Source organism: Dermatophagoides pteronyssinus, unplaced genomic scaffold (genome assembly GCF_027571235.1).
Source record: "Dermatophagoides pteronyssinus isolate colony J.1.1.1.1 unplaced genomic scaffold, Derpt_VIB-CSIC_2022.12 sq0003, whole genome shotgun sequence".
In the NCBI taxonomy this organism is placed as follows: domain Eukaryota; kingdom Metazoa; phylum Arthropoda; class Arachnida; order Sarcoptiformes; family Pyroglyphidae; genus Dermatophagoides; species Dermatophagoides pteronyssinus.
In genome coordinates, this window is record NW_027461527.1 from 593,957 (window position 1) to 607,857 (window position 13,901).

A 13,901-nucleotide genomic window follows, 5' to 3' on the forward strand; every position below is an offset into this window, starting at 1 on the left:
AATAAATATTACTTCCTACAATAATGTCAGAATAATTTCCACTGAAATAGAATAGAATCAATATTGAGAAAATAATAGCATATTTAACCTCCTGGCATGTTCATGATAATAAATTTTTTTGTTTTTCTATTAGGAACAAATTATGATTTCCAATGAAAATTTCATTATCCAGTAACAATAAAAATCAGAATCAAATGAACCATATATATGTAATATCTATGATCATAATATTTTTGATCCATCTAATTATATTCTAGAGAAAAACAACAACGCAATAAGCCCAATAGGTTATCGATTTAAACAGCAAACAAACAAACAAACAACAATTTTTTTTTTTGTTCAGCCAATGATCAGCCAATTGAAATTGATAATATTAAACAAAAACCGAACAGAATCGAAAAAAGGAAAAAACGATAAACATTAAGAATTAAGAATAGTCATGTCAAATAAAACCAAACAAACGAACAGAATTATAGAATTATTATTATTATTATTATTTCATTTGAAGATAAAGAAAAAATTTACCGACAAAACATTTATGAACTAAATTCCATTCCAATAACATCATTTTTCTTCATTTTTTTGTGCGGATAAAAAAAAATGTGAAATATATTTTTTCTTTTGCTGTTGCGTTTTTTCATTTGGCTTCATGATGATGATGATTATTATCGAAACTAAAGTCACGTTTATATACACAACATTCCAAGTGGTGCACAAAACAAAAGAAAAAACAAAAGATCCAGAAATCGAGAATAAGAAGAAGAAGAAATTATGAGAATTTATTTAACAAATAAATATCATTCGGTCAGTTTGATTCTTCCATACAAGTTCTACAAGTTTTCTTCTTTTGTTTTGTTGCTTTGATTCCTTATGATGATGATGATGATGATATCCACACTTTCAATCGGTGATTCAGAATCCATAGAAAAAAAAGTGTAAACGTTGTGCATCCTGTAAAAACAAATTTTTCAATTTAGTTATTTGTGAATTGAGAATCATCGTGGAAAATAAAAACCTGAACAGATTTTGCTTCATTGTGTCAAATTCAATCCGATCGATCGTTTCATTAGACCGGATCAACAAAAAAAAACATTTCCAGATAAAATATGGGTACGACCGGTCGATTTGGCAAAAGTAGTTCCTTTTTCATCCGATCCAATTGTATAATTTTATCGATAAATAATTTCATTTAATCTTTTTTTTTGCTGTTTTTTGATAAATATTAAGCATCAATAAAATTCAATCGTTTGATTTTTTTTTCTTGTTTTGTTATCTGTTTATTTTGTTTAAAATAGCCGCAATTGAAAATACCGATTATTCGGAATTATTTCTTGGTATAATGTATATATTGGGTTTCTTTACAACGACAATCATTTTGTTTATATTGTTTTTATTCATAATGTGGTTACGTGAACGTTTTTGTCTTGTACGTCAAAGACGACAACAACAACAACAACAGCGACAAAGTCAACGATTACGAAATAATTCAATAAATCGTAATTATCATGAAAAACAACCAAGACGACAATCAAGTTTAATTGTACCCGATCGTATTATAATTAAATCAACAATAAATCGAATACCACCACCGCCACCACCACCACCATCTTTATCAATTGGAAAAACAATGCCCATTGTTTCAATTGTAAAATCTTAGCATTTCAAACAAAACAAAAAAACAAAATTTACTTAATGTAATTATTTTCTAATTTGTTGCCTTTTATTTTTAATTCGAATAATAAAAAAAAAAATTTTAATTAAATTTTAAAACAATTTTTTCAATATTGAATAAAATCAAAAAAATTTGTATTAAATTTTCTGAATGAAAAAGAATTTGGGTGCATAAGTAATTTGTTTTCCCAAGCTAATCATATTTAAAAAAAATGGAAAAAAGCAAAAGCGAAAGCGATAGTGGATCGAAAAAAAAATTACAAATTCCATCACCAGGTTATATTCGTAGTACACCATATCTACGATTAAGAGAATCAATATCGAATCGATTTAAATCACCACCAGCATCGCCAACAAAACCAAGACAATATTCACCACCACCAATATCGTTTCAATCATTATTTAAATGGAAACGTCCATCAGATAAATATACAAATCTTGATGATATTTGTTGTATTGCATTGATTTGTCCTGAACATCAACGTATTGGTTTACTTGATATACCACAAAAAGGATTATTTTTTCCATCATTATCATGTCGAATGTCAAATTATTCAATAAATTCAATTGTACGTGAAATGCTTAATCGTGTATTTGGTGATGTTCATGGTAAGAATTTTTTTTTCCAACAAATTAATACTTTAACAATATTAATTTGATTATGAAATCATGATTTTCTTTTCACACACAAACACACAAAAAAAAACAACAGCTAAATTTCGTAATTTTCAATTGATAACTGAAAGAATACAGATACCATTAAGAAATTTTCTATTTCGTTTTATTTATCGTATTGATGTTAGTCTTTCAACGGCTACTTCGACTGCTGGTGGTAAAAATTCAACAACAAAAGGAAAAACCAAAGTTTCGTGTGATCAAAAAAAGAAAATGTCATCAATATCACCATCAACAAAAACAAAAAAAACTAATTCGTCAATTGGTGCTGAAAAGTCAGTGAATAAAAAAAATGGACAAAAAAATGAACAACGAAAATGTATTTGTCAAATGGTACAACGAACATTAATACATTGGTTATCATATGATGATATTTGTAATAAATTAACATCAACAATAACATTATTAGATTCAATGAATACACCATCATCAAATAATGTTACAACAACAACTGCCAATAATAATAATCTATTAGGTCCAGAACCTAAATATATACTTGAACAGCAATTTGGTTTATTAAAAAAACGACGAAAATCTTTATCAACATCATCATCATCATCAAGTGTTGATGAAAAAAATTCAAAAAAAATTGAAAATAGTAATAAAGAAAATTCAATCAATAATCGTTTGGATTCGAATTTAGATTCAGATTTAGATATTGATAATGATAATGATAATGATGATGATGATCCATCCAAATATTATTCATTAGGTTGGAATGAGTTTAGATTATTCAATGATGATGATGAATATGATCAAAATGGTAATGATGAAAAACCATCAACAACAATAACAAATGAAACGAATAAAGCCAATATTCAATTGAATTTAAATAATCAACAAAATGAACAAATAAAATTTGGACCAATAATCAAACAATTGACAATTAAATTGATAAGATGTCAACATCATCAACGACCAATAATAGAAAAAATAAATTATTTAGGAAATATATGTGATAATGGTAAAATTTCTTTGAAATTAATTAGTGGAAATCGTGTAGAGATAATATCATTATATAATGAATTTGTTTTACAATGTTATCCATCACGTTATATGACAATTTGGTCGTTTAAATTGTTTATGGAAAAAATTTTATCACCACCAGCATTATCCAATGATAAAGTTGTACAATATTTTCGATCATTTGATCGACAAAAATTATCATATCTAAATTTTAATAATCTATTGCTTGGATTATTGATTGTTGGAAGACCATTTGCATGTTGTCCATCAACATCAACATCCACATCACCAACGACGACAACAACAACAACACCATCAACAATATCACCATCAACAATATCACCATCAACAACGAAAACAGTACCATCAACAATGAACACAACAACAACAACAACAACATCATCATCATCAAATCAATCAAAAGAATGTTGTCCATGTCGAAGACTAAAATATCGTTTATTATTTAATTTTTATTCAACATCATCAACTAAAATTAATCTAAATGATTTATATAAAATGATTATCGATTATAGAAAAAAAATTAAAACAGTATCATCAACAAGATTTCATTCAAGACTTAATGAATTTAATGAACAAAATAATGATTATGAAACAAAAATACGACAACAATTGGAAGAAAGATTTCGTTCACAGACAGAAATTCCAATGGAATTAACATTCAAACAATTCAATAATCATATTCAAACTGGACAATTATTTCGATTACTTGGTCTAGACAATATAAATGTTGATGAATATTTTGATAAAATTATACGTTTAAATATTGAAATTGATGATCTAATATTACCATTATGGCGTCCATTAAAATCAACAGCACAATGGATTGCATTACGATCATCAACACAATCAACATTACGATGTTATCCATGTAAACGAACAAAATATTATTTATCAACTTATTTTCATACATTATCCGATGTTGGTGAAGTAACCGAAGTAAATCGATTAGATATTGAAAATATTAGTCCATCAACAATAAATGGTGTTGGTGGAACAACAGCAATGAATGTTGTTAAACAATTTCGCCAGGATATGCAAGAAACTGAAATACATGTATTAGCTAATGATATTGTTAATCGTTTGACAAAAGTTGGTTCATTTTTATTTGATTCATCTAATGATAATGAAATTGTTAATGTTGAACAATTAACATTATTGGATAATTGGTTTTATAATGAAAAAATTGAAATGATTAATAATTTGAAAATGATTTGTGAAAAAGTAGAAGAAATTTTTTCAACCGAACCAAGATTAGTGAATGTATGTATTGTATTCAATATACGTCGTTTGAACACATCGAGAATAATTCATTTCATTTGGAATTTTTTTTTTTTTTTTTAATTTCATTTTTCAAAAATTGTTTTAGATTTCATCACCATGCTATGTATTAGGCGATATACATGGAAATTTAAAAGATTTATTATTATATTCACAAATATTATGGAAATCAACACCATTCATCAATCAAAGTTGTTATCTATTTCTTGGTGATTATGTTGATCGTGGACAATATGGTGTTGAATGTATTATTTATTTATTTTGTATGAAAATTCTTGCACCACATAATTTTCTTATATTAAGAGGTAATCATGAAATTCGTGATATACAACAACAATTTTCATTTTATGGTGAATGTTGTACAAGATTTGAACTAGAATTATGGGATTCAATCAATAAAGCAATGGATCGTTTACCAATTACGGCTATAATTGATAGTCGTTTATTCTGTGCACATGGTGGTATACCGATTACAATAACAACATTGGAACAAATTCGTTCAGTACCAAAACGTATAGAGAATCCATTATATTCATCATTTGAAACATGGGAAATATTGTAAGTTTATTTTTCAAATTTTTTTTCTTTTTAGTTTAGTTTGAAAAAGCAAAAATGAAAACACAAACAACCAATAGTGTATACAAACAATGACGCCCACTTGTGGTGTAGTATTAAGACAGATTATAGACCTAAAAGAGAAATATAAATTGAATTTATAAACTTTTTTTGAGAATAGTAAAAGAAGAAGATAAATGAATAAGAATAAAATACTTACAAATTATACTTATTTATTTTGTTTTGTTTGTTTTTTTCTCTTCTATAGATGGAATGATCCAGTATCCGGTAATGAATTGGCAAGAATTGTTGAATTTGAAAAAGATTCATTGGAACGTAGTTTTGTACAGAATACACGTCGTGGTACAGCATTTCAATATACTGAATGGGCAGTTGATAGATTTTGTCAACGTAATCAAATTGATTCAATAATACGTGCACATGAAGTTTATCATGAAGGTTTTCATTTTGATCATCGTGGTAAAACAATGACCATATTTTCTAGTTCAAATTATTCTGAATTAACAAATCGTGCGGCTGTTTTATTTATTGATCGTGATCGTTTACGTATTATACAGGTAATAAATTGTGAATCGAAGACTTAATTCGGCAAAAACGAAAAAAAACGAACAAACACACACTATCAATACAAATTTATATTATTTATAAACACACATACATAGAGAATAAACATTGAATATAAAATGTCAAAAAAAAACAAAATCCAAAACTATTGTTTATTTGTGACTGTTGACGACGACATATTACATTTATTTTTTACTTTTCAATTAAAGATGTTTTGTCTTTATTCTGTCACACACACATGCACGTATGCACAAACACTTAGCATCCATTAAGATTTCAGAGAGAGAGAGAGAGAGAGAGAGAGAGAGAGAGAGAGAGAGAGAGAGAGAGAGAAACGAAATCTTATAATCAACAAAAAATCAAATTACAATAGTCAATGATGATAATTGATAATGAATGATTTTGGGAGGAAGGGTATACAAATAGCATCGATTCTGCTAACATCATCAACAACAACAATAAAGCGGCCTAAGGGTAATGTAATTTGATGAAAAATCCCATTGGATTTCAAATTTTATTTGTTTTTCCATTTCTTCTCTCTATATATATATATGATGCACTCTTTTCCTAGAATTCAATGAATGAATGAATGAATGACAACAAAAACATAGAATTAGTATGAGAAATTTCTCTTCTGGGTAAACAATGATATGAATAATACACCGTAAGAGAGAGAGAAAGTAAAAGAGAGTGAGATATAATCATGAAAAATTCTTGTAAAAACAAAATTTTCATTTAGTATGAACAAAACAACAACAACAACGAAAAAGCAAAACTTTTTTTTCAAGTTTTCGTATTAAAAAATTGAAAAATATGAATTTGCCGGAATATAATTTGGTTTCCATTTGGATAATTTATCTTCAAAACGAAAACTTTAAACGAGAAAAAAAAGTTTCAGAAACAAAATTTGTTGATTATTATTTTTTTTTCGAAAGAAGGTCATAAGGGAATGTCCACAAATTTGTAAAATTCTCGAAAGAGAAAAGAATATCGATGAATATTTTTGTGAAGAGTGAAATTCACGAAAAAAAAAGATTAGTTGTTAAAACTATCTAGTCAAATGAATTCAGCAAACAAACAAACAAACAAACAAACAAACAAACAAAATAAACAAAACATCCAAATGAATGGTTTCAACAGCCAAAAATATATTCTGTTGGTTACGCAGAATAAAATTTGTTGAAAATATTGTTTCATTTGCTTTCTTGTTTTTCATAAGTAAATATTTTCAGCTATTTCGGAAACAAACAAAACAAACACTGTGGATAATTCATGATGATGATGTTATCGTTATTGTGAACGAAGAAAAAAATTGAATTGATTATGATCATCAAATGACAATGAAATTCAAACAACAACAACAACAACAACAAAATAGATAAAACAAACGATTAAATAATGATCAGTTGTTTGGAACAGAGATTCGTATTTTTTTGCCCCGTTCCAAAATATGCCCTGAAGATTAGATATGTATACAGGGAATCGTCAGAATAATGCAAAAATAGAAAAAACAAGCAAATACTGATTTCAGGATTCACATAATGCCAACGACATTAGAGAACAAGAGAGAGTAATAATAACATCATTTGGAAATCATGTTTAGAAGGATTCACATCTGGTTTTTTTTTGTTGTTGCTGTTGTTTGGCAAATAAAAATTTTTCATAGTAATTTGCCTGAATCTTGGAATAGTTTTTGAATTGAAATAACAAAATGAATGAATGAATTCTCATTTGACAAAATATGAATAAATTATTTAGACGAAACAGTGAAAAAAAAACAAACAAACATAACTTATGAATTTCAAATTTCTTCTATGTTTTCGTTTTTTTTTCGATAAAACCTAATCATGATTGTATTGAATCACAGAACATGTGTGTTCAGATATGTTTTAACACATGAGTGCTCGCGCACCGATTTCTCACGTTAGTGCTCGCGTGGGGTATTTTTTTACCCCAGACTAATTTTTTAAAATATGGACATTGAAAAATATTTTTTTTCATTTTATTCATTTTATCCATATTTTCTCATCCATATTTTATTCATTTTAATTAAAATTTTGGATCTTATATATAATTTTCCTAAGATTTTAGCGCGAATACAAGACGAATATCCAATGCGTTCGAATCGACTCGTAACAACATAAGACATTATTATTTTTCATTGAAAATGAACAAGTGTGATTGACTTGAAGAGGAAATGATGAATAAATATCTGGTGGTGAGAGTAATGAAGATGATAATGATCAGGTTGAAGTCAGTGATCATGATTCTGAATCTGAAGATGATATAAATGAAGACGATGATGTTATTGCAATGAATATCTAATTGAATGCTATACTAATTTTTCATCACTTTCTTCTTCAAGTCAACTGAATTTGGAAATGAATTTCGCTAAAATTATTGAAGATAAATGATTGAAGATAAGCTTTGAAAAATAAAAAATGAATTTTACAACTTTGGATGAGATCTATTCCACACTTGTGATCCTATGATAACGCTATATATGAAAAAATATACAATCATTGGATTTCGATCGCGAATAAATAAGTGAAAAATGATGAAATTAGACATTTGAACTTTTTTAAAATATCGATAATAGTTCGAATTAAGAATACCTAGAGTCCTGGCAGGATTGCTCCAAGGAAATCGGCGTAGGAGCGATTTGATTGAGCCTGGGGTAAAAATCTACCCCACGCGAGCACTCATGTGTTAAGGGTAGCATCGGGTTATAAAATTGATTTATTTTCAAAAGAAAAATGAATACGGAGTGAAAAAGATGACAAATTCTACTTGAACATGCAATGCATGTATATTCAAGTTTGCCTTATTGCTTATTACACAACAAAAAAAAACATGTACGGATTCATAAGAAAATTATTGAAAATCCTGAGAAAAAACAGATAAGTAATAAGAAGAAGAAGAAAATTAATTAATATATTCTGATGTGTTGTGTAAATATTATCAAAGGAAAAAAATCAATCAATCAATCAATCTAGAATCGATAAAAGAAGATTTGCATTTTTTTCAAACAATGAGAAAACAAACAGAATTCCTTGGAAAAACAGAAAATTCTCTTTTGGTAATTTGAATTTAATTAATTTCGATTCTTTCACGTTTCATAAGTGGATGAAAAGAACTACCAGACACACACAAAAAAAGAGAGAATATTTTCATGCGACAAATTCATCTTGAATAAATGAATCGATGATGATGAATATGAATAATAAGAATGATCAGATCGATCGATTGAAAGATCATCAATATACAGAAAAGTGTATGTCATTTAAAGATAGATAAAGATGAATATATTAAGGAAAAGAGAAAAGAAGAAAACTTATTGTTATCTCCATTTATGAAAATGATGATGATCATCATAAATCTTGAAAATGTTTATACAAAAAAAAAAAGAGTGAATAGAGAAAAAAAAATTGAAAATTCTCATGACAGGATACAGATGTTTATTCATCAATAAAAAGTGAGGAGAAACAAAAAAAGTAGGGCAATATTGGAAGAAAAAAAACGAATTCCAAAGATCAACTTTGAAATTGTCATCAAAAGAAAAGAAAAAAAATGATAACAAAAACGACATATATAAGTCCCGTTTCAACAACAACAACAACAACAAATTCCCTATGGTTTTGACTTGAATACAGAGAGAGAAAGAAAAGCAAAAAGTTTCCTTTACTTCAAAACATCAACAAGGAATAACTTTCTTTCGAGAGAGTTTTTCGATCAATCGAGAATCAGGCAACACTTGAATAATAAAGAAAACAAACATATAGAAAATGAAATTCTTCAATTCTGTTTTTCATCATCATCATCATCTTCATGATGATGAGGTATAAACATGCCAAAGAAGAAAATTATATCAAAAAAAAAAAAAATCTTTTTCTTTTTGTTTTGTTTTGCTTCAGTTGATGATTTTATTTTTCAATTTCGATTGATAATGTGGGCAAAATAAAAACGTGAAATGAAAAAATGATAACCAAAAATTTTTGAATTCTGTAAATTCATTTTCGTTCAAACCAAGAGAAAAAATGAAATAAAATAATTGAATTTACTGATGATGAATTTGCTGATGAAAAAAATTTGTTAAAATCACGTACCAAAGAAACGATTGAGAGAGAAAAAAGATTGTTTTTGGCATAGATTTTTTGTTTTCAAAATCATCGATAATTTGATTTGATTTGATTTGAATGTCGATGAATATCGAAGAAATAGGCAAATTTTATCCATTCTTTCCTCTCACTCCCACAGAATAAAAAATTTTTATTCCTAAGACATTCAAAAGCTGAATCAGCATCATCTTTAACAAAGTTTTCTATATCTCTTTTATCCCTTTTTTTCATTGTTTGACACATTTTTTGTTTCCATTCGATTAAATATTGGTTTTTTTTCTGTTTTCTGTTTTCGCGAAACAATTTAAAGTTTTTCATTTTTTCGATTTGGTTTTGTATATATGAAAACAAATTGATCGATCGAATCGTAAACAAGAAAATCCGATGAAAATTCAAATCGAGATGGGAATATTTCTTCCACGCAAAGAAATGATCCATTTTTAGCTGAACTTTGAATTTTTTTTCTATCAATTCAAAAAAAAACAACAAAATTTCAAGACTAGATTAGTGTGTGTATGTTGAGATTGATACACTTTTTGGGGAGGGTGGATGTGTCGAAAAACAAATTCAAAAAGAAAAGAAAATTTGAAAAAGGAATTTTCGTTACTGACTGTGAAAGGGGAAAAAAATCTTACATCTGTTTTTGATAGAGAAATATCTACTTTATACTTTTATTTTCTACATTTACGGAAAACATCTTACTATCGATAGACATCTTACTATCTTACTATCTTCATCTTATACTCTTTTTTTTGTTGTCATCATTGTTTTTGTTGTTTTTTTCAGTTCAATTTCTGAATTCGATTGATAGAAATGAGAAAACAAAACGAAAGAATTAATCAATCGAATTGGATAGAAAAAAACCCAATAATAAAAAAAGGGTAAATTTTCTTTATCTAGAAAAAAAATTGACTGAATCAAATACAAATACAAATAACGAATGAATTGAAGCAAACCAAACCAAACCAAAAAAACCTAATCACTAAAATGAAGAAGAAAAAAATAGATTTTGATCAGAAAAGAGAAAGGGAGAAAAAAAAATTCCAAATGAATAAGAATTAAGGAATCTTTTGTGTGTGTGTACATTTTGTATAGTGGTTTACCACCACCATCATCATCATCATCATCATCAAAAGACTTTCAATTAAATCTTTTGGTGCAGGGAAAAATAAATTGAATAGAGAAAGAAACCAAGAAACCAAGAAAAAAAATGAATGTCATTGAATCTAGAATGGGAGGAAACCTGATCAAAACTTTTTTTTTGTTCATAGTGATGGTGGTTTTTTTCAGATGAATGAAAATTAGCATTTTTACATTCATTCATTCATTCCTGGGTTTCGTGACATTCTAAAAAGTTGTAGATTTTCTCAATACTTTTTATGGTAAACTTTTGTAAAACTTTGTTTGTTTTGTTTTGATTTCCGTATCATTATTTTTTTTGGGTTTAAACTTTTTTTTCATCCAAATACATACATGGCGTGCATACCATCATTGATATTCCTTGAAATTCTATGTACAAAAAAAAAGTAAATTGAAATTTTAATCGAAATTCCATTTAGATAGATTACTTACCATGATAATAATGATGATGATGGTGAAAGAATAATATAAAAATTCAAAATTAACCAATCAACTAATACATCATCATCATAATCGATAGAATCGATTATCATTAATCAATCAATCATCCGATTGTGTTTATATAAATCGATTAATTCGATAATTCAATAATGCCATTCAAGGTATTTAGGAAAAATAAACCACTGATATAACGATCTATGTCAATTTGTGTACAGGAAAAAACAATCAGCAATAATTTAAATTAGGGAAAAAACTAATTATAAAAAAAGAAATCACTTTGATTGAACTATCCTAAATTGAAACAAAAAGTTTTCAAAAACAAATAGGGAAAAATGAAATTTCCCAAATATGTACAATTTTGTCATCATTAAGAATGGTGACAAAAAAAGTTTGTTTGTTTTTTTTTGTCGGAGAAATTTCTTGGTAAAGTCATCATAAATTTTGCAAAACAATTAGGTAAGGCTACTTGTCCATTTAATTTCGTTGGAAGCAAAAAGATTTTAAACGATAGAAACCAGACAAAAAATGTGGAAAAAACTTTTGCTGAAAAAAGTCTTCATGTAGTGATGCTTTTTCTCTTAGTTCGATAAAACATCCTTTTTTAAGGGTTTTCAAAACAATCGACCAGAGAATAAAATCAAATGTATAATATTTTTTTTGATCAACCAATAGGTATCACTGTATGCGTAACCTTGATCCAATATTGACAAGCAAATGATCAATAGTAAACCAACTATTCTTTTTTCCAACTAAAAAGGTCGATTGTTTTCTATTTTTATTTTTTTTTCTTCACCCGATAAATATTTCAAGTAATAAAAAAGTTTACTTAACAATTTCCAATCGGGTTTAGATTCGATTACAATTTGGTGAAATGAAATGATCAGATCATTTTCTGTTTGTCAAACAAAAAAAAAGTCTCGATATGTTCTTAATGTAAAAGTTTTTTCTTCACACTTGATTTGATGATCAACAATAAGACAAATGAATGAATCTAATGATTTGATGATTGATGAAAAGCAAAACAAAACATTGATAATTATCATCCACACATACACAGATTTATTGGGAAATTAATTTGGAAACAATCGTAGTTCATTTGTTTGCTTCATGAAATCATTGCTTACCAACCAAAATTACCAAAATCAAATGATAGAAATGTGATGTGAGCAAAAAATAAGAATTCCAATTTCATTCTTTGAGATTGTGAAATCATTTTTTTTCTCTTCTGATTCTTTGATAATGTTGATTTTATTTTTGATGCATGAATGATATATCCGACATATGATGCAATGTGACAACCAACCAATAAAAGAAATGAAAGATGATTTAATGATGATAATCAAGAAAGAAGAAGAAAGCCGAAAAAGCTGAAATCGTATCATCAAATATCCAATTATTTTGATATCGTACGGGTATTTCTTCTTCTTCTTTTTTTTTTAATTTTCAAAGATTTACTTTTTTCCGTAAAAAGACGAATTCACTATTTTTTTTCGGATACAAATCTTCTTATTTCGATTGAAATTTTAAATTTTTTTTCACATGATTTTTTTAAAACTCCGGATTCTGTAATGGAATTTTTTTTTGTTGAATAAAAGTCTTTACCGCCCGGCAACAATAGGAACAAGAAATTTTTTCGTGCATATCTTGATTGGTGCATTCACCTGATCAATCTAGAGATGATCATAAAAATAAAAAATTATTTTCATTTCTTTTGCTTTATTATCATTTTTCCGAAATTTTTTTTTATTTCCCATTCTTTTGAAATTCAATTTAGTTCATCCAGTTTCTGTGAAAGTTTCGGTGCAAAAAAAAATTTAAAGAAAAAAAATCTGTTCTGTAGTTAATCCTATACAATGAAAATTATACCGGAACTTACTTGATGTGCACGAAAAATTCAACTATTCAATCAAGATTTTGTCTTGTAGATTTTATTACATTATCTAGGGAAAAAAATATTGATACCATACGAAGCATTGTAGTTTTTCTACTTTCTACTGTCGTTGTCATATATGTCTCTGTTTGGTTGCCAATGTTTTTCTCAAGAAATAAACATGACAAAAAAAAGCAATTTACCATTAAATTTAAACAGAGAATATATGGGAATAAAATTTATATTTATTCTATGGTTTTTTTTCAACAAACAAGATAGAAAAAAAATCTTATTATTATAATCATCATACTTTAATCAAATGGCAAATTTATAAAATGCATAACAATAAAAAAAAACGCATTTCAATCAATCTATTAGATAAATTGAAAAATTTAATCTAAAACGATAATGATGATGAAAGAAAATATATTTACCTGAAATGAATGTGTTTGAACAAAATCTTCATTTTATAATTCAAAAAAAATAACAAAAACACAATTTCAAATTTCAACAAATTTTTACATCATTCAATTCTATTTGCATATAAACATTCGAATTTTTCATAAACATTCGAATCGAAT

The 13,901-nt window shown here is 27.0% G+C and overlaps 2 protein-coding genes and 2 long non-coding RNA genes across 7 annotated transcripts; 2 read left to right on the top strand and 2 right to left on the bottom strand.

Annotated features, from left to right (window-relative positions):
• Positions 1–746: 746 nt before the first annotated feature.
• On the bottom strand, positions 747–1,345 carry LOC142646356 (uncharacterized). The gene is made up of 2 exons (XR_012847314.1): positions 1,016–1,345; positions 747–951 (listed from the first exon to the last, which is right to left on the bottom strand). It is a non-coding gene; the product is annotated as an uncharacterized LOC142646356 (long non-coding RNA).
• On the top strand, positions 900–1,710 carry LOC142646353 (uncharacterized). The gene is made up of 2 exons (XM_075825013.1): positions 900–1,161; positions 1,296–1,710. Exons 1-2 carry the CDS (start codon positions 1,107–1,109, stop codon positions 1,655–1,657), a joined length of 417 nt encoding a protein of 138 aa, XP_075681128.1. The 5' UTR covers positions 900–1,106; the 3' UTR covers positions 1,658–1,710.
• Positions 1,711–1,883: 173 nt separating this feature from the next.
• Positions 1,884–5,771, top strand: LOC113791241 (uncharacterized). The gene is made up of 4 exons (XM_027340986.2): positions 1,884–2,280; positions 2,384–4,593; positions 4,700–5,169; positions 5,435–5,771. Exons 1-4 carry the CDS (start codon positions 1,884–1,886, stop codon positions 5,769–5,771), a joined length of 3,414 nt encoding a protein of 1,137 aa, XP_027196787.2.
• LOC142646354 (uncharacterized) lies at positions 5,150–13,853 on the bottom strand. Of its 4 annotated transcripts, none has more exons than XR_012847309.1 (5): positions 13,755–13,853; positions 13,327–13,570; positions 12,575–13,236; positions 5,387–5,766; positions 5,150–5,300 (listed from the first exon to the last, which is right to left on the bottom strand). It is a non-coding gene; the product is annotated as an uncharacterized LOC142646354 (long non-coding RNA). The 4 variants fall into 4 exon arrangements; XR_012847310.1 differs by having other exon boundaries at positions 12,575–13,279; XR_012847312.1 differs by lacking the exon at positions 13,755–13,853 and adding an exon at positions 13,631–13,708 and having other exon boundaries at positions 13,327–13,390.
• Between the last annotated feature and the right edge of the window lie 48 nt (positions 13,854–13,901).

Coding starts and splice junctions, on each gene's coding strand:
- LOC113791241 (XM_027340986.2), top strand. CDS start 1,884: ATGGAAAAAAGCAAAAGCGAAAGCGATAGTGGATCGAAAAAAAAATTA. Junction 2,281..2,383: donor TGTATTTGGTGATGTTCATG/GTAAGAATTTTT, acceptor AAAAAACAACAG/CTAAATTTCGTAATTTTCAA. Junction 4,594..4,699: donor CCGAACCAAGATTAGTGAAT/GTATGTATTGTA, acceptor AAATTGTTTTAG/ATTTCATCACCATGCTATGT.
- LOC142646353 (XM_075825013.1), top strand. CDS start 1,107: ATGGGTACGACCGGTCGATTTGGCAAAAGTAGTTCCTTTTTCATCCGA. Junction 1,162..1,295: donor CTTTTTCATCCGATCCAATT/GTATAATTTTAT, acceptor TGTTTAAAATAG/CCGCAATTGAAAATACCGAT.